Source organism: Orcinus orca, chromosome 20, assembly GCF_937001465.1.
Source record: "Orcinus orca chromosome 20, mOrcOrc1.1, whole genome shotgun sequence".
NCBI lineage: Eukaryota > Metazoa > Chordata > Mammalia > Artiodactyla > Delphinidae > Orcinus > Orcinus orca.
Window position 1 is genome coordinate 44,817,164 of NC_064578.1, and position 24,900 is coordinate 44,842,063.

The 24,900-nt window shown below is 38.7% G+C and overlaps 1 protein-coding gene, 1 non-coding gene and 1 pseudogene across 3 annotated transcripts in view; 2 read left to right on the plus strand and 1 right to left on the minus strand.

Moving 5' to 3' along the window:
• The window catches only part of ZNF569 (zinc finger protein 569), a 64,546-nt gene extending 45,768 nt beyond the window's left edge, over positions 1 to 18,778 (minus strand). Inside the window, exons 1-2 of one of the 2 annotated variants that reach the window (XM_049702913.1) lie at positions 17,924 to 18,778; positions 16,518 to 16,680 (exon numbers count right to left, since the gene is read on the minus strand). In XM_049702913.1, coding sequence (XP_049558870.1) covers positions 16,518 to 16,522 — 5 coding nt within the window. In that variant the 5' untranslated portion in view covers positions 16,523 to 16,680; positions 17,924 to 18,778. The remainder of the gene's footprint in view (positions 1 to 16,517; positions 16,681 to 17,923) is intronic. The other variant, XM_004284220.3, reaches the window with a different exon arrangement.
• On the plus strand, positions 10,761 to 10,867 carry LOC117198260 (U6 spliceosomal RNA). The gene has a single exon (XR_004479349.1). It is a non-coding gene; the product is annotated as a U6 spliceosomal RNA (small nuclear RNA).
• A 2,749-nt stretch (positions 18,779 to 21,527) lies between the features above and the next one.
• Positions 21,528 to 22,628, plus strand: LOC117198226 (small ubiquitin-related modifier 2-like; annotated as a pseudogene).
• Positions 22,629 to 24,900: the final 2,272 nt, after the last annotated feature.

The following is a 24,900-nucleotide window of genomic DNA, read 5'->3' on the forward strand; positions in this document are numbered from 1 at the left end:
TTTTCTATTTGCACATGTAATTCTACAATAAATTCCTAATAAACTAGAAGGAGTATTAGCCCTAACCTTTTCAATCTTAATTCTAGCATTTATCCCAATTCTTCACACATCCAAACAACGAAGCATAACATCTCCACCTCTCAGCCAGTGCCTATTTTGAGTACTACTAGCAGACCTATTAACACTAACATGAAGTGGAGGACAACCCGCAGAACACCCCTTCATTATGGTATTTGTCTTTCTGTTTCTGACTTAGTTCACTTCACATGCTAATCTCTAAGTCCACCCATGTAGCTGCATTTCCATTTATTTTTAATTTATTTTCTTTCATCATGTTTTTTTTTCATTTTCAGCATACAGTGCCTGTACATACTTTGTGAGATTTATTAAGTATTGTATTTTGGGGGTGCTAATAAAATGGCATTTAAAATTTTACTTCAGCAGCAACATGGATGCAACTAGAGATTATCATACTAAGTGAAGTCAGAAAAAGAAAGACAAATACCATATGATATCACTTATATGTGGAATCTAAAATATGATACAAGTGAACCTATCTATGAAACAGAAACAGTCTCACAGACATAGATAACAGACTTGTGGTAGCCAAGCAGGAGGGGCAGGGGGAGAGATGGAGTGGGAGGTTGGGGTTAGCAGATGTAATCTATTATATACAGAAAGGATAAACAACAACGTCCTACTATATATATAATACAGGGAACTATATTCAATAGCCTATGATAAACCATAGTGGAAAAGAATATTGAAAATGTACATATGGGCCTCCCTGGTGGCGCAGTGGTTGAGAGTCCGCCTGCCGATGCAGGGGATACAGGTTCGTGCCCCGGTCCGGGAGGATCCCACATGCCGCGGAGCGGCTAGGCCCATGAGCCATGGCTGCTGAGCCTGCGCGTCCGGAGCCTGTGCTCCGCAATGGGAGAGGCCACCACAGTGAGAGGCCCGCGTACCACAAAAATAAATAAATAAATAAATAAAGACAGGGTAAGGGGGTGGAGTTGTGTGATCAGCTTGTGCACCTTCTTCTGATTCGTTGGTGGTGAGGTAATCAGGAGTCAATATCATCAATCTGATTCCAACCCACCTGGGGTCAACTCGCTCATGGTCAAGCAGCAGTTAACTTTTTCCACCTGATGGGGGTTTCACCATCTGCCAACAACTCAAGGATGGCTCAGAATACTAACTACAGACCTTATGGAGGAACTAAAGATCTTTAACTTTGTTTAATGGCTAAGCTATTATTGTTTCAAATTGCTTGACTGCTTTCCTTTGTTTCTGAATTTTCTCACTTCTCTGATTAAATTTGCTCTTTGGAACAACCCCCCCCAAAAAAAAATCTGCATCTACCTTCAAATAATATGACACTGCTTCACCTGTAGTATAAAGACCACAACAACATATTCCAAATTCCTCCCATCCTTTGTGCTACATTCGTCATATATTTCACTTTTACCTATGCCATAAACATACAATATTTACTTTAGATGATCACGTATCTTTTAGAGCAATTACATATAAGAAAGGAAATGAATTTTATTTGAATTTCACTGATTCCAGTTCCAATGCTCTTCATTTCTTTGTGCAAATCCAAGTTTGATTGATATCATATTCCTTCTGCATCTCCTGTAGAGAAGGTCTACTGGCAGTTTTTTTAAATAAATAAAAATTTATTTATTTATTTATTTATGGCTGTGTTGGGTCTCATTGCTGCACACGGGCTTTCTCTACTTGCAGCGAGCAGGGGCTACTCTTCATTGCGGTGCTCGGACTTCTCATTGCAGTGGCTTCCCTTGTTGTGGAGCACAGGTTCTAGGCATGCAGGCTTCAGTAGTTGTGGCACGTGAGCTCAGTAGTTGTGGCTTGTGGGCTCTAGAGTGCAGGTTCAGTAGTTGTGGTGCACAGGTTTAGTTGCTCCGCAGCATGTGGGATCTTCCCGGACCAAGGCTCAAACCCGTGTCCCCTGCATTGACAGGGGGATTCTTAACCACTGCATCACCAGGGAAGCCTGCAATGAGTTTTTGATTGTCTAAAGTATTTTATTTATTTATTTTTGGCTGCATTGGGTCTTCATTGCTGCGTGTGGGCTTTCTCTCGTTGTGGTGTGCAGGCTTCTCATTGTGGTGGCTTCTCTTATTGAGGAGCACAGCCTCTAGGTGCACTGGCTTCAGTAGTTGTGGCTCATGGGGCTCAGTAGTTGTGGCTAGTGGGCTTCAGTAGTTGTGGCTCGCAGGCTCTAGAGCGCAGGCTCAGTAGTTTTGGTGCATGGGCTTAGTTACCCTGCATGGGCTTAGTTGCTCCATGGCATGTGGGATCTTCCCAGACCAGGGATTGAACCCATGTCCCCTGCATTGGCAGGTGGATCCTTAACCACTGCGCCACCAGGGAAGTCCCTGAAAAAGTATTTATTTTTCATTTTTGAAGCATATTTTTACATGGTATAGAATCCTGTATTGATAGCTTTTTTCTTTCAGTACTTTAAAAATTTGTCTCCATTGTCTTCTTGCTTGCATGATATCTGATGAGAAGTCTGCTGTATGTGATTCTTATCCTTGTCCCTCAGTACATAAAGTTTCTATTTTCTTGAAGTTGCCTTCAAGATTTTCTTCCTTATCTTTCTTTTTCAGAAGTTTAAATATGATAATACCCAGGGGCATTCCTGGTGGTCCAGTGGTTAAGACTTTGTGCTCCCAATGTAGGGGGCCCAGGTTCGATCCCTGGTCAGGGAACTAGATCCCACCTGCCACAACTAACAGCCTGCATGCTGCAACTAAAAGATCCTGCATGCTGCAACTAAAGATCCTGCATGCTGCGATGAAGATCCCGCATGTGGCAATGAAGATCCCTCATACCACAACTAAGACCCAGAGCAGCCAAATAAATAAATAAATAAGTATATTTTTTAAAAATATGATATGTCCAAAAGTGTTTTTCATTTTTATTTGTGTTTATCCTGCTTGGTGGTCTCTGAGTTTACTGGTTTGGTGTCATTAACTTTGAAAAAGTCTCAGCCATTATTTCTTCAAATATTTTTTCTTCATTCTCTCTCTTAACTGGGATTCCAATTAAGCATATATGAGACATTTTATACTGTCCTATACCTCTTGGATGCTCTATTCTGGCTTTTTTCACCCACTCTTTTTCTCACTGTGTTTCAGTATAGGTAATTTCTATTACTCTAAATGGAAGTTCACAGATTCTTTCTTCAGCTGTGTCCAATCTACTAATGAGTCTATCATAAACATTATTCACCTCTGCTGTGATTCTGATTTCTAGCATTTCTATTCAACTTTTTCTTACAGTTTCCATCTCTCTGCTGTAACTACCCATGTGATTCATTACATATTAGTCATAATTATTCTAAATTCCTATTGGGTTGTTCCAATATCTACGTCATATCTGAGTCTGGTTCTGATGATTGCTTTGGCTCTTTGAAGTGTTATTTCTTGCCTTTTCACATACCTTATAATTTTTTGGAAAGCTGGACACCTTGGGTAGTACAGCAAATATAAAGTTAAGTATTTCTTATGCTTACAGATTAGCATGCCTTTCCTTCTGCTAGGTTTTTTTGTTTTTTGCTTTTTTTTTTTTTTTTTCCAGTATGCAGGCCTCTCACTGTTGTGGCCTCTCCTGTTGTGGAGCACAGGCTCTGGACGCACAGGCTCAGCGGCCATGGCTCATGGGCCTAGCTGCTCCGCGGCATGTGGGATCTTCCCGGACGGGGGCACGAACCCGTGTCCCCTGCATCAGCAGGCAGACTCTCAACCACTGCACCACCAGGGAAGCCCTCTGCTATGTTTTTAACACGGGGGTTTGAGTCAGCAGATGGGTGGGGTTTAGGTTTTTCATTGCTGTGGTTACCTTCATTGTACCACAGGCTTCAAATTCCTCTAAAGATACCTGTGTTTAAGGTATGGGTTGGTTTGCCAGGCATGTTTTCTCAATATATGTTTCTCCCTTGGCAATGAGTATTCCATCTGTGCTGTTCCCCACAGAGAATCTCTCTTGCAGGTCTCCCAGCTATGTTCCAGTATTATTTTTATTTGATGCTTGTTACCCTCATGGGGGGTTGGGCAGTAGGGGTTGGTGGAGAAAAGCAGTCTCTTATATTCTCACTAAGCCTAAATCTTAGGCAGGCCCCATGTCCCTGGGTCTTGGTTATGTATGTGGCTTTCATGAATGCTCCTGCCTCTCCTCCAGCTGTGTGCTAGGTCTAGCACATATTCCTTCCCCACTCCCAGAGGTAGTGCTTTTTTTTCAGTTCACTTTCTTAAACTGCTATAAGTTTCCACCTGTGCCCTAAGGTAACAGTTTTTGTTGCTTTTTATTATACAAACTAAAGTTTTTATTCTGCAGCAAAGATGGGTCTGTGCTGTTGTTCCCTTTCCCAAAGCAGCACCACAAGGAAAGATATCACAGGGCTCTCCTCCATTTTCACAGTGAGTGTCTGGTGGGATTTCTGGAGGAAAAGCCTAACAGAGATTGAAAACTCCCAAATTTGCAACTCCCTCAGTGGCTTTATACTCTTGCTGGCCCACATTCAACCTTTGATAATTTGTTTAAAAAATTTAACTGTATCTTCTTACTGGCTTATATGGTGTCTGGCAGTATCCACCCCATGTGAGTGAAGGCTCAAGTCCTGTTTCTCCCAGAAGGCATCTGTTTTTCCTCAGATTTCAGGTTAGTTGGTTGCCCTGTGACCTCAGTTCTTTGATGAGTTCAAAAAAAGTTGTTAATCTGCAGTTCGTCCAGTTTTTTCCTTGTTTTAAGGGTGGAGGCAGAGCTCTTTCCATCTATGTCCCTGAGCAGAAACCCAAAGTCCCTCCACTACAATAACCTTTTAAGAATTGCCCCATTTGGAAGGTACACAGCAAAAGTCCCTCAGCTTATTCTGGCATGGGGCCCCAAAATACCTCCCACATGAAGTTAGGATTAAGATGGTATCTTAATGTTAAGTAAATTCGCTATGTTGGAGTTGCTGCGGCGAAGTGTTACTGGCAAAGCAGTAGCAATTGGCAAGGCGTCAGGGAAAAAAGAATAAATTTGGAGGAATTCAAAGTGGACTGACTGGAGAAATACTTTAAAAACAAATTCTCATATTAGATGTTCTATTCATACCAAATGTTATTTTTCTTGTCCCTTTGTGAAGAACTTACTTGAGGTATATCCATTTGTTCAGTTTCTGAACTACTATGCATACTTCCCTCCTGAAATGAGCTCGGATACAGTTAAAAAACATTAACAACTTGGGCATCCGTACCATCATCACCGTCATTATCATCATCTCTGCCTGCTTGAATCCAAATTTTGCCAAAAACTCTCGAATCATTGAAAGCCCCACCCCTGGCTGCATTTCCCAAAGCAATTCTCTAGATAGTTTGAGCTAACTTACATACTGGGGAAATGGCTCCATCGTGGATGAGTATTTTCTTTCCACCACCACCCCAAAATTTCCCTAGTCTTCTCTTTCCCTAGTCTTCCCATGTGTCCCTGGATTCCATGTCCTAACATCCACTTGGCAACATATGTTTAAATCACATGGGAGGGGGGCACAAGTTATGGTTATGTGCCTTTTAAAAGAAACACAGTGCACTCACTCCCTTAAAAGCTACTGCATGTCATTTCCCCCTACATAGAAACCATTCCCTGATTGCTGATCAGCTGCATCTTTCACTTGACCAATGCCTTCTCATCCTTAAGTCAAATTAAGAACTACTTTATCCAGGGAATTCCCTGGCAGTCCAGTGGTTAGGACTTGGCACCCTCACTGCTGTGGGCCCAGGTTCGATCCCTGGTTCGGGAATTAAGATCCTGCAAGCCATGCAACATGGCAAAAAACAAACAAACAAACAAAAAAACTACTTTATCCCTTGATCAGGATATCCCTCTATTGGATTTATCTTACTCCTACATCCCATGAGCTTGCCCAACATTGGCATTTATCATTCTGCCACAGCATTTGCTGATTTGTCTCTCTCCCTAGGACTGTGAATCACTTATGGCAGGGACTACTTATATGGCTTCTTCATGGCCTAGCACAATAATTTACATTTCAAAGGGCACAGTAAAAGTTTGTGCAGTGCATTTAAAATAACTATGACTAATATGTTCAGGGCTCTAATGAACAAATTAGGAAAATAGATAATGTAAGGGGAGAAATAAACAAAAGGAATGCTAGCAATCAAAAATATATCAACAGAGGTGACCTAAATGGGAAGGAAATCCAAAAAAAGAGGGATTATATGTATACACATAGCTGATTCACTCTGCTGTACAGCAGAAACTAACACAACATTGTAAAGCAACTATACTCCAATAAAAATTAATTTAAATTAATTTAAAAAATACACTAACAGCAATGAAGGCATTCAGGAAGAGGTAAAATTGTCATTGTATGTAGATGACATGATACTCTATATAGAAAACCCTAAAGACTCCACACAAAAAACTATTAGAACTCATAAATGAATTCAGCAAGGTAGCAGGATACAAGAGTAATATACAGAAATGTGTTGCATTTCTTTACACTAACAAAGAAATATCAGAAAGGGAAGGTAAAAAAAAAAATCCCATTTAAAATCACATCCAAAAAACAAACCACCTAGTAATGAACCTAACCAAGGAGGTAAAAGATTTATATGCTGAGAACTATAAAACATTGATAAAGGAAACTGAAGAGGATTCAAGGAAATGGAAAGATAGCCCATGTTCTTGGATTGGAAGAATTAACATAGTTTAAATGGCCATAGTACCCAAAGCAATCTACAGATTTAATGTGTTCCCTATCAAATTACCCATGACATTTTTCACAAAACTAGAACAAATAATCATAAAATTTACATGGAACCACAAAAAAACCAGAATTGCCAAAGCAATCCTGAGGAAAAAGAACAAAGCAGGAGGCATAACCCTCCCAGACTTCAGACAATATTACAAAGCTACAGTAATCAAAACAGCATGGTACTGGCACAAAAACAGACATATAAATCAATGGAACAGAATAAAGAGCCCAGAAATAAACCCACACACCTACAGTCAATTAATCTTTGACAAAGGAGGCAAGAATATACAATGAAGACAAGACGGTCTCTTCAGCAAGTGGTGCTGGGAAAGGTGGACAGCCACATGTAACCAATGAAGCTAGAACACTCCCTTACACCACATACAAAAATAAACTCAAAATGGCTTAAAGACTTAAATATGACATGACACCATAAAACTCCTAGAAGAGAACATAGGCAAAACATTCTCTGACATAAATCACAGCAATGTTTTCTTAGGTCAGTCTCCCAAGGCAATAGAAATAAAAGCAAAAATAAACAAGTGGGACCTAATCAAACTTATAAGCTTTTGCACAGCAAAGGAAACTATCAACAAAATAAAAAGCCCACAGACTGGGAGAAAATATTTGCAAATGAAGCAACTGACAAGGGGTTAATCTCCAAAATATACAAACATCTCATGCAACTCTTTGTCAAAAACACAAACAACCTAATCAAAAAATGGGCAGAAGATCTAAATAGACATTTCTCCAAAGAAGACATACAGATGGCCAAAAAGCACATGAAAAGATGCTCAACATCACTAATTATTAGAGAAATGCAAATCAAAACTACAATGAGGTATCACCTCACACTGGTCAGAATGGCCATCATCAAAAAATCTACAAACAATAAATGCTGGAGAGGGTGTGGAGAAAAGGGAACCCTCTTGCACTGTTGGTGGGAATGTAAATTGATACAGCCACTATGGAGAACAGTATGGAGGTTCCTTAAAAAACTACAAATAGAACTACCATACGACCCAGCAATCCCACTACTGGGCATATACCCTGAGAAATCCATAATTCAAAAACAGACATGTACCACAATGTTCACTGCAGCACTATTTACAATCGCCAGGACATGGAAGCAACTTAAGTGCCCATCAACAGATGAGTGGATAAAGAAGATGTGGCACATATATACAATGGAATATTATTCAGCCATAAAAAGAAAGGAAATTGAGTTTTTTGTAGTGAGGTGGATGGGCCTAGAGTCTATCATACAGAGTGAAGTAAGTCAGAAAGAGAAAAACAAATACTGTATGCTAACACATATATATGGAATCTAAAAAAAAAAAATGGTTCTGAAGAACCTAGGGGCAGGACAGGAATAAAGATGCAAATGTAGAGGATGGACTTGAGGATGTGGGGAGGGGGAAGGGTAAGCTGGGATGAAGTGAGAGAGTGGCATGGACATACATACACTACCAAATGTAAAATAGCTAGCTAGTGGGAAGCAGCCGCATAGCACAGGGAGATCAGCTCAGTGCTTTGTGACCACCTAGAGGGGTGGGATAGGGAGGGTGGGAGGGAGATGCAAGAGGGAGGAGATATGGGGATATATGTATATGTATAGCTGATTCACTTTGTTATAAAGCAGAAACTAACACACCATTGTAAAGCAATTATACTCCAATAAAGATGTTAAAAAAAAGAACTCAACCATGTTTAAAAAAAAAAAAAAACTAAAAGTAGAGTTGCCATATTACCCAGCAATCCCACTTATGGGCATATATCCAGAAAAGACAAAAACTCTAATTCAAAAAGGTACAGGCACCCCATTGTTCATAGTGGCACACTATCTACAATATCCAAGACATGGAAGCAACCTAAATGTCCATTGGCAGATGAATGGATAAAGAAGATGTGGTGTACATATATATAATATATATATACACAATGGAATATTATTTAGTCATAAAAAAGAATGAAATAATGTCATTTGCAAAAACATGGATGGACCTAGAGACTATCATACTAAGTGAAGTCAGACAAAGACAAATATTATATATCACATGTGGAATCTAAAAAATAGTACAAATGAATCTATATACAAAACAGAAAACAGACTCACAGACATAGAAAACAAACTTAAGGTTACTAAAGGGGAGAGGAAGCAAGGGAGGAATAAATTGAGAGTATGGGATTAACAGATGCATATAAAATAAACAACAAGGATTTACTGCATAGCACAGGGGACTATATTCAATATCTTGTAATAAACTATAACGTAAAGTATCAAAAAAGAATATATATATAAACAAATCACTCTGCTGTACACCTGAAACTAACATAATATGGTAAATCAACTATACTTCAACAACAATAAATAAATAAAAGTCCAAAATTTTCCAAAAAATATTTATATGGGAAAAAAGAAGAGGAACCAAGACTGTCTGAAGAAATATCTGATTTTAGGGCTGGAACAGGAAAACTACAAGATGAGCCTAGAACATCTTGTGCCAGAAATTAAGGAAGTGCTCAAAAACTGATAGGACCATGTTAAAAAGATGTGAAACTGGCTCAAAGAAGCTCCCATTGGCCAAATTAGGGGCAATTTGAGCATGAAAATAAATATTTACAGTAATAAATTATAACCTACTGAATAAAATAGAATCTATGAGCTCAACATGATATAAATCAATAGGGAGAAAAGAAAGCTCTTCCTTTCCACTATAATGCCAACCAAAAAATGTAAAAGGAATAATATAAACATAAAACCACTTATCAACTGGAGAGTGGTTCAGACTGAAGTTGTCAATGGAGGCTAAGAATGGGTAAAGTTTCGATGAGGAACAGTATTTTAGCACCATATTGGAACATTTTCCAACAGTTACAAGGAAAAATAGAACTTTACAGTGAACACATCAACATGACTAGATGATCAAGGTTAACATCACCAGTGATGGGACAGAATGACACAATGAGAAAATCAAAGTTTGTCAGGAATACATGCCTGAGTCTAGGCATGAAGAAACATCCAATGGAATCAAGTTGAGTGCCAGCCTACAGAATATAAGGCCTGTATTCTTTTAAACTCTCAAGGACATGATAGACAGAATGACTGAGGAACTGTTCCAGGTTGCAGGAGGCCAAAGAGACATGACAACCAAATGCAAGGTATGAAGGAATCCTGTACCTGAAAACTGAAAAAGACATTTTGGGGGGACTTCCCTGGTGGCGCAGTGGTTAAGACCCCATGCTCCCAATGCAGGGGGCCCAGGTTCAATCCCTGGTCAGGGAACTAGATCCCACATACATGCCGCAACTAAGAGTTCGCATGCCACAACTAAGGATCCCGCATGCTGCAACTAAGGAGATGGCAAGCCACAACTATGGAACCTGCCAGCTGCAACTAAAAAGCCCACGAGCCACAACAAGACCCGGCACAACCAAATAAAAATAAATAAATATATATGTTTTTTAAAGTATGAAGAAAAAGACATTTTGGGGACAATTGGCAAAATTGAAATTTGAACAGGTTCTCTAAATGGCAATGTAGTATCAATTGTTGACTTCCTGACTTACTGGGAGGTCTCTGTTTAGGGTACACACTGGAGTATTTAGGGGATGAAGGATCAGGTCTGAAGCTTGTAGTCAAATGGTTCAGAAAAAGACTCATTTTGTGTGTGTGTCTGTGTGTGTGTGTGTGTGTGTGTGTGTGTGTGTGAGAAAGAAAGAGAGAGATATTAAAAGTTGGTGAATCTGGGTGAAGGCAATAAGGGAGTTTTTTTGTAATGTACTTGCAAATTTTCTGTCAGTTTGAAATTACTCTGAGATCATTTTTTTAAAATTAAAATTGCTTAGTGCTGATGGAACTCTAAAAAAAAAAAAAGAATGCCTTCAATGGACTCATCAGTAGACTCAACATGACTGAGGAAAAAATCAATGAACTTGAAGACAGGTCAACAGAAACCTCCCAGTGCTCACTTCAGCAGCATATATACTAAAATTGGAATGATATAGAGATGAATAGCATGGCCTCTGCACAAGGATGACATGCAAATTTGTGAAGCGTTTGATATTTGTTAAAATGATGGGGGGGCAGGGATAGAAATATAAAGCTTTAGAATGCATTCAAACTTTGATTATTATCAACTTAAATTAGACCATTATAAATATAAGTGGGTTTATGTCAGTCTCATTGTAACCATTAACCAAAAATTTGCAGTAGATAACAAAAGATAGTGAGAAATGAATCTAAGCATACCAATAAAGAAAGCCATCAAACCACAAAGAAATAGCAAAGAAAGGAACAGAGGAACTACAAAACAGCCAAAAACCAATTAACAAAATGGCAATAAATACATACCTATCAATAATTACTTTAAATGTAAATGGATTAAATTCTCTGATCAAAAGACACAGAATGGGTTCGTGCCCTGGTCCAGGAGGATCCCACGTGCCGTGGAGCGGCTGGGCCCATGAGCCATGGCCGCTGAGCCTGCGCGTCCGGAGCCTGTGCTCTGCAACGGGAGAGGCCACAACAGTGAGAGGCCTGCGTACCACACACACAAAAAAAGAAAAGCTTTCAAAAAGACACAGAATGGATGAATGGATAAAAAAAACAAGACCCATCAATATGCTACCTATGAGAGATTCACTTCAGTTGTAAGAACACACACAGACTGAAGGGTCCATTTTTTGCCTGATGATATTCCATGCAAATGGAAACCAAAAGAAAGTTGGGATAGCTATACTTATATCAGACAAAACAGACTTTAAAACAAAGACTGCCATAAGAGACAAAGAAGGGCATTACATAATGATAAAGGGGTCAATCCAACAAGAGGATAAACATTTGTAAATATATATGCACACAACATAAGAGCACCTAAATATATGAAGCAAATATTAACAGGTCTAAAGGGAGAAACAGGCAGCAATACAATAAGACAATGGATAAATCGTTCTGACAGAAAATCAATAAGGAAACATTGGCCTTAAACAACACATTAGACCAGATAGACTAAATAGATATATACAGAAATTCCATCCAAAGGCACCTGAATACACCTTCTTCTCAGGTGCACATGGAACATTCTCTAGGATATGATAGGCCACAAAACAAGTCTTGACAAATTTAAGAAGACTTAAATAATATCCAGCATCTTTCCCAACCACATGGTATGAAACGAAATCAATTACCAGAAGAAAACTGGAAAATTCAGAAATATGTAGCAACTAAACAACATGCTACTGAATAACCAATGGGAACAAAGAAATCAAAAGCAAAATCAAAAATATCTTGAGACAAATGAAAATGGAAGTACAATACACCAGAACTTAAGGGATGCAACAAAAACTGCTCTAAGAAGGAAGTTCATAGCAACAAATGCCTATTTCAAAAACCAAGAAAAATGTCAAATAAACAATCTAACTTTAAACCTTGAGGAACTAGAAAAGAAGAATAAAAGAAGCCCAAACTTAGTAGAAGGAAGGAAGTAACAAGAATCAGGGCAGAAAAAAATGAAATAGAGACTAAAAAGACAAGAGAAAAGATCAATGAAACCAAGAACTGATGCTGTGACAAGATAAACAAAATGGACAAACCTTTAGCTAGACTCACCAAGTAAAAAGAGAGAGGACTCAAACAAAATCAGAAACAAAAGAGATGTTACAACTGATACCACAGAAATACAATACAAAAGATAAGAGACTATTACAAACAATTATATGCCAAAAAATTGGACAGCCTAGAAGAAATGGATACATTCCTAGAAACATACAACCATCCAAGACTGAATTATGAAGAAACAAAAAATCTGAACAGACCGATTACTAGTAAGGAGGTTGAATCAGTAATTTAAAACCTCCCAGCAAACAAAAATCCAGAACCAGATGGCTGTACTGGTGAATTCTACCAAACATTCAAAGAAAAATTAATACGACTCCTTCTAAAAATCTCCCAAAAATAGAAGAGGAGAAAACGCTTCCAAACTCATTTCACAAGGCCAGCATTACCCTGATACCAAAACCAGACAAGTACACTAAAAGAAAAGACAATCACAGGCCAATATTCTGGATGAACACAGATGAAAAATCCTCAACAAAATATTAGCAAACATGAACTCAACATACATTAAGAATCAAACACCTCAGGGCTTCCCTGGTGGCACAGTGGTTAAGAACCTGCCTGCCAGTGAAGGGGACACAGGTTCAATCCCTGGTCTAGGAAGATCCCACATGCTGCGGAGCAACTAAGCCCATGCACCACAACTACTGAACCTGCACTCTAGAGCCCACAAGCCACAACTACTGAAGCCCGCATGCCTAGAGCCCACACTCCGCAACAGGAGAAGCCACTGCAATGAGAAGCCTGTGCACCACAATGAAGAGTAGCCTCCACTCGCCACAACTAGAGAAAGCCCATGTGCAACAATGAAGACCCAATGCAGCCAAAAATAAAACAAACAAATAAATTTATTTTAAAAAATTTTAAAAAAAGAATCAAACACCTCAATAAAGTGGGATATATTCTAGGGATGCAAGGATGGTTCAATAACCACAAATCAACAAATGTGATACACCACATTACCAAAATGAATGATAAAAATCCACATGATCATCTCAATAGATGAAGGAAAAGTATTTGACAAGATTCAACATTCATTTTTGATAAAAACTCTCAACAGGGCTTCCCAGGTGGCGCAGTGGTCGGGAGTCTGCCTGCTGATGCAGGGGACACGGGTTCGTGCCCCAGTCCGGAAGGATCCCACATGCCGCGGAGCAGCTGGGCCCGTGAGCCATGGCCGCTGGGCCTGTGCGTCCGGAGCCTGTGCTCCACAACAGCAGAGGCCACAACAGTGAGAGGCCCGCATACAGCAAAAAAAAAAAAAAAACTCTCAACAAAGTGGGTATAGAGGAAACGTATCTCACATAATAAATGATATATATGACAAGCTCAGAACTAACACCATAGTTAATGGTGTGAAGCTAAGAGCTTTTCCTCTAAGACCAGGAACAAGACAGGATGCCCATTGTCACTATTTTTGTTCAACATAGTACTGGAAATCCTAGCCAGAGCAATTAGGCAAGAAAAAGCAATAAAAGGCATCCAAATGGAAAGGAAGAAGTGAAACTTTCATTATTTGCAGATGACATGATATTATACATACAAAACCCTAAAGACTGCCAAATAACTGTTAGAACTTATAAATGAATTCAGTAATGTTGCAGGATACAAAATAAATATACAGAAATTGCTGCATTTCTATGCACTAATAATGAACTATCAGAAAGAAAAGTTAGGAAAACAATTCCATTCACAATTGCATCAAAAAGAATAAAACACCTAGGAATAAGCTCAACCAAGCAGGTGAAAGACTATACAATGAAAACTATAGGACACTGATGAAAGAAATTGAAAAAGACACAAATAAATGGAAAGAAATTCCGTGTTCATGGATTGGAAGAATTGATATTGCTAAAATGTTCATACTACCCAAAGCAATGTATAGATTCAATGCAATTTCTATCAAAATTCCAATGGAATTTTTCATAGAAATAGAACAAACAATCCTAAAATTTGTATGGACCCACAAAAGACCCCAAATTGCCAAAGCAATCTTGAGAAGGAATAACAAAGCTGGAGGCATCATGCTCCCTGTTTGCAAACAATACAAAACTTCTCTTTGTTTTGTGTGTTTGTTTTGCATATTTGACTTTCCAACCATGTAAATGTCTTACATGATTATAAAACAAAATTAAAACAAATGTTAAAACAAAAGCTAAAATAATTAATTAAATAAATTAAATTAAAACAACAACAACCAAAAAACCCATAAGCTATACCTAAAAATCAAAAGCAGAATGAAACAAATGAACCTACTCATATGTTACATTTGTGGCTTAACCACACACAGAGAAATTAGTTCTAGTTACTTTAAAGCACAATAATTGGGTTATATGTCCCTAGAGAGACAACCCCAAAGCAAATAGATCTATAAAGAAATATTAAATTATTTGCAGTAGGAATATTTTAAGTACTAGTAATATTGCTCTGAACTATCTTATTTATATATACATATACACATCTACAGATGGATGGATTAATAAATAAAAGACACAAAAATGAAACTAAAGTAGAAACTCTATAATTCTAAATTTTTTTTATTGCAAATAGCAGTATGAACTCATGGGGTCTACTCTGTTAAGAGTATATTTCCAGCTACAACGTTAATAAACATTGAAAACATATCACGTGAAAGAAGCCAGTCACAAAAGACCACATATTGTACGATTTCATTGATATGAAATGGCTGAATAGACAAATTCATCAAGGCATAAATCAGATTAGTGGTTCATTATACTGGGAGGAAGGAGGAGAATATGAGATTGACTGCTAATGGGTACGATAATTCAGGGGGGACAAAAATGATCTAAAATTACACGATGGTGATGGGTGCACAACCCTGTGGATTTTTTAGAAAAACATTCCGTTGTACACTTTAAAGGGTAAAATGTATGGTATGTGAATCAAGCTACTAAAAAAAACTAAAAGAATATATTTCCTTGCTCTGCCCACCAAAACAAAAAGCCTAGAAACAATGACCATGTCAGTAGCACTAAGCACCATAACTGGGGTTTTCTCCCAACCATTCTAGGTAGTCCCTTTCAGTCTTTTTTGCTGGTTCCTCCTCATTTTCTTTGACTTTCTCATGTTGAAGTGACCCAGAGATAAGTCCTTTACGTCTATCATTTTCCATCTACCCTCTAAGTGATCTCCTTAAATATCACCTATATGCTGATAATCCCCAAACGTATGTCTCCAACCTAGGTCTCAGAACTTTCTTTTGAACTTCAGACTTGTATATCCCACTGCCAACTTAATATTTCCACCTGAATGTCCAATGGGCATCTCATACTTCAGATACAATATTCCAAACTGAAATCTCACTATCTCTCTATGCCCCAGGTTCTTCCTACCTTCTTTCCCTTCTCAGTTAATGACAACTCCATTCTTCAAGTTGCTCAGATTAAAAAATATTGTGTCATCTTGTCACACTTACACTCCACATCAGTTCTATCAGCAAATTATGTCAGCTTTACCTTTAAATTATATCCAGTACATGACTACTTCTCATCATTTTTACTACTCTGGTCCAGGTCACCAACATCTTTTCCCTAGATTAATGCAATAGCTTCCTAGTTGGTCTCTCTGCTTCTGCCCTTGTCCCTGACCTCTTCCCCTATTCTTCTTCTCATAATTCTCTCATCAGAGCAACCAAGGCAATCCTCTTAAATCGTAAGCAGATACTATCACTTGTATGTTCAAAACTCTCCAATAGCTTCCCATCTCATTCACAGTAAAAAGCCAAGATCCTTAACAGGGCCCATAAGGCCCAATCTGATCTGCCCTCCTTCCCTCCAATTACCTTTCTTCTCTCACCTCTCACTACTCTCCCTCTCATTTGCTCTATTTCAGCCACACCAGCCTCTTCGTAACAGGCATATTCCCATCTCAGGGCTTTTCTAACTGTTGTTCCCTCTTCCCTTAATTATGTGCATAACTAGCACCTGTATTTCCTTCATATCTTTATTATTACATTTTCAGGATGCATTCTTAACTACCCCATCTAAAACTCCAAGTCTCATCCCTGATTCTATATATCCTCCTGCTTTACTTTTCTCTTAGAATGTTTCACTATTTAATGTATGTTATATTTAACTTACTTACCTCATTTATTATCTGGCCCACAACAATGTAAGTACCATGATAGCAGAGAGTTTGTCTCCTTTGTTCAATGTTATATCCCAAGCATCTATAATTATTCCTGTCACACGCAGCATTCAATAAATGGTGAGTGGATGAATGAATGAATCCTCAGTACCTGAAGAACCTGGAAAAGAAATTTGAAAATAGAACACTGCTTTAGAAAAACACCTTAGAAAACACATAATTCACACAAAAAAAGATTTTTAAATGGTTGACCTCAGTAGTAATTAAATAACTGCAAATTAAAGAAATTATTTTACATCTATGAGGTTAACAAAGATTATTAATACTAACGATAACCATTGTTATCAAGGGTGTATGAATATAGGCAATCTTATACTATGCCAATAATACTGTAGATTATTGGAACCTTACAAGAGAATAACTGGATAGAATTAGGGAGTCTTTAATAAGCATATATATCTCAACCTATCAGTTCCACTTCTAAGAGCCTGCCTCCCACCAAAAAAAATTAAGAAAGTGCATGATAACATGCCAAATAGTTGCTGATAAACACATTCTATATAATGGCAAGAAGTTAAAAAAACCAAATTACCCGTCAACAGGTGTAAATGCATTAAAATGTATACCATACAAAAAACTTTTAAATGATGACATAGATGTGTAATTGTTTAAATGAAAAAAAATATTAACTGCACATTGTTAAATGGCATAGGTAGATTACAGAACTGTATGTATAGCGTGATTCCAATTTTATAATATACGAATGCATATGTATGTATTCACAGAGGGAGGGGTGAAAAGATGGGAAATAAATTTTGATAGTGGTTGGTAGAAGTATAAATGATTTTTGTTTTCTTGGAGCTTTTCTTTATTTTGTGATTTGGGGCGGGGAGTGAGGGGCAAGGAGTATTGTTACTAAGCACACAAAACAACGTGGCCATTACACAGAAATAAAATTTTAAATAAATACTGAAACAACGTGTTGGGGCTATTGATATCTCATAGAAAAACATATTTACGATTACCATCTCCAAAGAAATGAAGCACTGGTACAAACAGTCTCACAAATCTACACACACAACCGAACTCTGCCTTTTATCGTGGTTTGCAGCCACGTTCATAGTGAAACAGAAAAGGAAAAGCACATCCACAAAATCCGTCTGCACACACGACTCCACGGCCATATCAGTCACAGACAAATGCCTGGCAAATAAAGTCCTATCAAGCCACACGCTCACAGTCCTTCACACGTCGCTCCCACGGCCTCAGGGAACCACCCGCACAGGCAAAGCCCTGCCCGGCGTCCTCCTCCAACAACACAGGCACCGGGTGGTCCGCAGGCCCCTATTCCACCCAGCACAAAGAGTCCCGGACTCTGAGCTCGCGACTTCCCGAGGACTCACCACGGAGCCCGCAGACACAGGCCCCAATTCCGCACCTCAGCGCTGCCCAAGTGGGACAGCCGGTGCAGCCCGAGTTAGGTAATCCATTAAGGTCAGTGCCGGCTGTGTCCGAAGGCAGCACAACCCTCGGTCCGTTAGACGCAGGATAACTCTTCCCAGAGGCCCTCACGGCTCGCCGGGGCGGGACTGGCCCTCCAGTTGACGAGTAGCGGGAATAAGCAACCGCTGCGTTGAGGGGCTCTCAGATCTGCCGAGGGGCCTCAGCTGAGAGTTTTGCGGCAGCTGCCTCCAGTGAGTCCGGCCCTCGGAGCCTGGGAGTGCCACTTGGTGCTGAGAAGAATGTGAAGAGATCCGCAGTTTTCCTGCCCCGGACTACATTTCCCAGAGGCCGTCTCGGCCCAAATCTATTTTCTGCGAAAAGTCGCCTCCTCCTTACAGTTGTCTGGATCTTTGGGTTCTAGGCGTTACGGTATCTGGTCCGTGAGGGAAGCACCGCTGAGTCGGTTTCGTTCCGTCTGGTCCCGGCTCCACCTGGGACTGGACTTCAGTGGGGTGAAAGTGGGGCAAGGTCTGGGCACCTTGAAGAGACGAGATGGGCCAGCCTGAGCCTCAAGCTCCTGGAGGCAGTCAGAAAAGGGAGGAGTAAAAAAAAAGAAAAGAAAAGGGAGGAGCACCGTTGCGTGATCGGGTGTGGGAGCTTTCAGCGGGGAATTTGTGGTAGGGAGTCTACGGGGTCGAGGGACTCTGAGGTCCAGTGACTTTAGGGTCGTTCTAGTTTGCGACCATTCGTGTGACCATGGTCGCGTCGTCTGTTCTAGTGACCTCTTGATTCTGACTCTGCAGTTTTTCAGAGACAATGTGCTCTGTCCGTTCTTTGTGTTTCTGCTTTTCTGACGGGCACCTGTTACAATATTGAAATTTACATGGTTAAGTCAATACATGAATCACCAAAATATTAAATGGAAAAAAATTATAGAGATTCGTGATTGTGTATTACTGGAAACACCCATGCTTTTTTTTTTTTTTTTACGCTGTGTTACTCCATATTCCATGTGTGTTATATGGACAGAAGTGATGCAGGTAATCTAGAAAGATGTTGTTGAAGAAGGCAAAGACACTGAGCCATCAAATGAAAGGTCATGTCAATAATTCAAAGCAGCCTCGCCATCAGGAGTGAAAAGTGTAAGTTGAAAAGTAGACAAGTAACCAGGTGCAAAAACCTAAGAATCCAGCAACCCGGACTATATGTCACTCTTGCCCTAAAGACCCGATTTCTTTTTTCAACATTTCATATGAGTTCCACTCTGATTTAAGAACTTAAAAACAATTGACAGGGCTTCCCTGGTGGCGCAGTGGTTGAGAGTCCGCCTGCCGATGCAGGGGACACGGGTTCGTGCCCCGGTCCGCGAAGATCCCACATGCCGTGGAGTGGCTGGGCCCGTGAGCCATGGCTGCTGAGCCTGCGCGTCCGGAGCCTGTGCTCCGCAACGGGAGAGGCCATAACAGTGAAACGCCCGCGTACCGCAAAAACAAGACTCACTGCGATAATTTTGCAGTAGAGACCAAAATGGAGAAAATATCCAAGAAAACACTATTGTATGATTTTGTGCAATAGTATGTTGGCAAAGAGAACAGAATACAGTAGACTACAGCATGCTAAATATCAGGAACTTGTAGTCATGAAGCTACACAAAGCCTAAGGAACTATGTTATCTCTAGGAAGCAGAATAAGATAGTCTTCCTTTCACAGCCTTCCTTTCACCAGATGATAATGGGCACTGTTTCCGAAAAGTGTGAATTTCTTTCTGGGAAGGGAAAAGAGGCTCCCAAACACTGCAGAGAGAGAACATGTCCTCTAAATAAGTTTTGCTTATTTGTCTCATGTGTCTTTACCAACAGTACATTTTTCTGTCAACTGTAAGAATTATTTTTTGCTAATTATTTTGTTAAAAGATGAGAACAGAGTTGGTTCTATGTCCATTCAGCTTCCTGATTTCATTTTTTATACTTGTAGATTTGTCTATTTCTCCTTTTATTTCTGTTAAGCTTTGCTTTATATATTTTAAAGCTCTCTTGTTGGATGATACATACTTAGAGTTGTAATAGCTTCTTGTTGGATTGATCCAATAGGAAATTATGGAATCTACCCTTTATAATATCACTTTTTGTCTTAGTTTTGATATTACTGTAGCTTCACCATCCTTCTTTTGGCTAGTGCATTATCTTTTTCTACCCTTTTGGTTTTAACCGTTCTGTTTTATTTTTAAAGTATGTCTCATTAAACAATATTATTTTAAAAATAATGACAATCTTACTCTGACATATTTAGTGAATTTACATTTAATGTAGTTGGGTTTTGGTCTACTACCATAGAATTTGTTTTCTTTTCGGTCTAGCTTTTTAAAAATTTTTAACTTTTTATTTTGAAGTAATTCTTGATTCTCATGAAGTTGTAAGAAATAATTCAGGGAAATCCCATATACCCAGTATCCAGTTTCCCCCAGTGGTAACATCTTGCAATACTATACACTGTATCACAACCTTCACATTGATACTTTCAAGTTATTTCCATCATCACAAGAATACTTCATGTTGTCCTTTTACAGCCATACCCACTTCCCTCCTTCTCTTAACCCCTCCTTAAGACCTGGCAATCCTAATCTGTTCTCCATTTCTATAATTTTATCCCTTCAAGAATATTATGTAAATGGAATTATAAAGTATGTAATTGGACTATTGACTTTTTCACTCAGCATAATTCCCTGGAGATTCATAAGTGTTTTTCCATGTGTAAGTAATTCATTCCTTTTTATTGCTGAGTAGAAGTCCATGTGGATATGCCACAGTTTGTTTAGCCATTCATTCATTGAAGGACATATGGGTTGTTTCCAACTTTTGACTGTTATAACTAAAGCTGCTATATACATTCATGTACAATTTTTTCGTGTGTGTGAAAACAAATTTTCATTTCAAACACCAAGGAGAGTTTTAGAAGGAATTTGTCCATTTATTTATTTTTTTAATCTATCTGGAATTTTCACTGAGATTGTATTGAGTATATAGATCAATTGGGGAGAACTGACATCTTTAAAATGGTGACTCTCATAACCATAAGACACAATATGAGCACAATATATATCTTCTTTAATTCCTCTAAGCAATATTTTATATTTTTTAATGTACAGATAATGAAATATTTTGTCAGATTTACCCCTAAGTATTACAGAGTTTTTGATGCATTGTAAATGGTATTTAAAAAAATCCAATTTCCAATTGTTCATTGCTGGTATATAAGAAATACAATTGATTTCTGTATCTTGTGGCCTGATACCTTGCTTAAGTCACTTAGTATTTCTACTAGAGTTTGGAGGTTCCACTGGATTTTCTACATAGATGATCATGTCATCTGTGAGAAAAGACAGTGATATCTATTCCTATTGCAATCAGCAGATATAGTATGGACCCGCCCACTCACCCTAAATATGGTTAGGATGTTGAGACTGATGACGCCACACACACACCAAGAGGGTATGAAAAGTTTTATTACTCACACAATGAAGCTTTCTAGGAAAAGCAAGGCAGGTGTCCCAAGAAAGTCTGCAAGTTGTTTGCAAAAGCAAGGAAAGGAAATTGGCGTGGAGCATTTATGGCAGAGGCTTGTGTGGTTTAAATGTCCTGCTAGTGTCAAAAAAGAGAGAAGCTGAGCTTGCCCAGATTGGGGGCACAAGAGAAATAAGGAGTGAAGCTCAAAGCTGTAAGCAGCTTCTTCTGCTGTTCCTGGTGCTGCTTGTGTGCGTGTTTGGTGTGGATCTGGTGAAACAGCAGCTGAGGAGACTCCGGAGATCACCATGGCTGACAAAAAGACCAAGGAAGGACTGAGTACAATGATCATATTAATTTGAAGGTGGCAGGGCAGGATGGTTCTGTGGTGCACTTTAAGATTAAGAGGCATACACCACTTAGTAAACTAATGAAAGTCTATTGTGAATGACACGGTTTGTCAATGAGGCAGATCAGATTCCGATTTGACTGGCAGCCAATCAATGAAACAGACTCACCTACACAGCTGGAAATGGAAGATGAAGATACAAATGATGTGTTCCAGCAACAGACAGGAGGTGTCTACTAAAAAAGGAACCTGCTACTTTACTCCAGAACTCTGTTCTACAGACCAAAAGGACATTCTGGATTAGAAAAATGCAATTTGGTTCCACCACATCCTAACTACTACAGTACGGTTTTCTCTAGTCTTTCATTTTCCTCTTCCCCATTCCTTTATTGTACGTAAAGTAACTGGTGTATACAGAAGCATATTGCTTTCCTAAAAAATAAATTATGGCCAATGGTATGTTTTGATTGACATCAAATGAAAATGGGTTGGGGGAAAATACTAGTTCTGTGAAAATGTTGCCTTTCCATTAGTGGTATGCTTGGTCACCTCTTATCTTTATATGCCAGTAAGTTATTTTGCTCTCGCTATTTAACAAAAAAAAGCAATATAAAAAATCCTTGCAGGGCTTCCCTGCTGGCGCAGTGGTTGAGAGTCCGCCTGCTGATGCAGGGGATGCGGGTTCATGCCCCGGTCCGGGAAGATCCCACATGCCACGGAGCAGCTAGGCCCGTGAGCCATGGCCACTGAGCCTGCACGTCCGGAGCCTGTGCTCCGCAACGGGAGAGGCCACAACAGTGAGAGGCCTGCGTACCGCAAAAAAAAAAAAAAAAAAAAAATCCTTGCATACCTTGTTCAGCTGGAGAATTTTAATGTTTTTCATTTATCATTGTTAGACCAAGGACAATTTTATGACTTTTTTCTATGTAGATGTCACAAGTAAGGTAGTCTCTTTAAGTAGGGATAAATTACTCTAAAAGAACTAAATCCTAAAATAGTATAAATACACTTATTTCCAAAACAGAAATAGAGTCACAGATGTAGAAAACAAACTTATGACCACCGAGGGGGAAGGGGGAGGTAGGATAAATTGGGAGATTGGGATTGGCATGAACACACTACTATATATAAAATAGATAACTAATGAGGAGCTACTGTATAGCACAAGGAACTCTACTCAATACTCTGTAATGACCTATATGGGGAAAGAGTCTAAAAAAGAGTGGATATATGTATAACTGATTCACTTTGCTGTACAGCAGAAACTAATACGACATCATAATTCAACTATACTCCAATTAAAAATTAATTTTTAAAAAATAAAGAAATCCTAGATAGTTGTCCCTTCAAGACAAGCACTTGTCGTTTAAATAAACTTCTTGGTTTGGTTTTCTTTTTTAAAGCTATAAGCAGGCAAACATCAAAAAATGAAATTAGGCTCTTCATCACACTATCAAATCTGTATGCTGTTCATTTCTTTTTCTTTCCTGGTTTCTCTGGCTAAAACCTTCTATAAAAGATTGAACAGAAGTGGAGACAGTGAATATCTTTGCCAAGATCTTACTTCGAAGGAAAGCATTCAGTTTTATACTATTAAGTGAAATGGTAGCTGGAGATTTTTTGTAGATGGCCTTCACTGAGTTGAAGCTTTTTTTCTTTTTCTGCTAAGTGTATTTATCAAAAATGGATGTTGAATTTTGTCAAATGCTCTTTCTGCATCTGAGATGGCAATACTGTATTTTCTTTCTCTTTTAGTTTGTTAATATGTTGAATTACACTGGACTTCAAATCTTAAACCAATCTTATATTCTTGGGATAAACACCACTTGGCCATTGTTGCATTATCATTTTTTTATATTGTTGGATTCAATTTGCTAAAATTTTATTAAGAACTTTTTGCAAATAGGTTCATGAGGGATATTAATCTGTAGGTTTTGTGGGGGCAGGGGAGGTGGGGTAATTTTGTCTAGTTAACTCATAGAATGAATTGGGAAGAATTTCCTTCTTTTCAATATTCTGGAAGTGTTTGTATAAAATTCTTATTATTTATTCTTTAAATGCTTAAGAGAATTTTAAATGTTTAATAAAAATTAAAATTAAATAGAAATGTTTCATAGAATTTACCAGTGAAGCCATCTGGACTTGGCTTTTTTTGTAGGAAGGGTTTTTTTTTTAAGATTTATTTATTATTTATTTGTTTATTTTATTTATTTATGGCTGGGCTGGGTCTCAGTTGCAGCATGTGGGCTCTTCGTTGTGGTGCACAGGCTTCTCTCTAGCTGTGGCGTGGGGGTTTTCTCTTTAGTTGTGGCGCGCAGGTTCCAGGGTGCGTGGGCTCTGTAGTTTGCGGCCTGTGGGCTCCAGTTGAGGCGCGCGAGTTCAGTAGTTTTGGCACACGGGCTTAGTTGCCCTGCGGCATGTGGGATCTTAGTTCCCTGACCAGGGATCGAACCCGCATCCCCTGCATTGTAAGGCAGTTTCTTTACCACTGGACCACCAGGGAAGTCCCTGTAGGAAGGTTTTTAATTCCAAATTCAATTTATATTATAGATATAGGGCTATTCAGGTTAATTATTTATTCTTTAGTAAGGTTTGATAGTTTGTGTCTGTCAAGAAATCTTTCTATTTCACCTAAGTTGTTTAATATATTGGATTAAAGTTTCTATGCTGTACTTTGTCATCCTTTTAACATTTGTAGAATCTGTAGTGATGTCACGTCTCTCATTCCTGATATATCTCCATTTCTTTCCTGACCAGTCTTGCTACAGTTTTATCATTTTTATTAATCTCAAATAACTAACTTTTGGTTCCATTGATTTTTCTTTATTTTTCTGTTTTCTATTTCATTGATTTCTGCTCTGATATTTATTATTTCCTTTGTTTTGCTTACATTGTGTTTAATTTGCTCTTCTTTTTCTGGTTTCTTAAAGTGGAAGATGAAGTCATTGATTTGAGACCTTTGTTTTTTGTTAATATAGACATCTAGTTTCTAGAAATTTCCCCATGAACACAGTTTCAGTGGCATCTCATAATTGCTATGTAATATGTTTTCATTTTCTTTCAGTTCAACATACTTTCTAACTTCCTT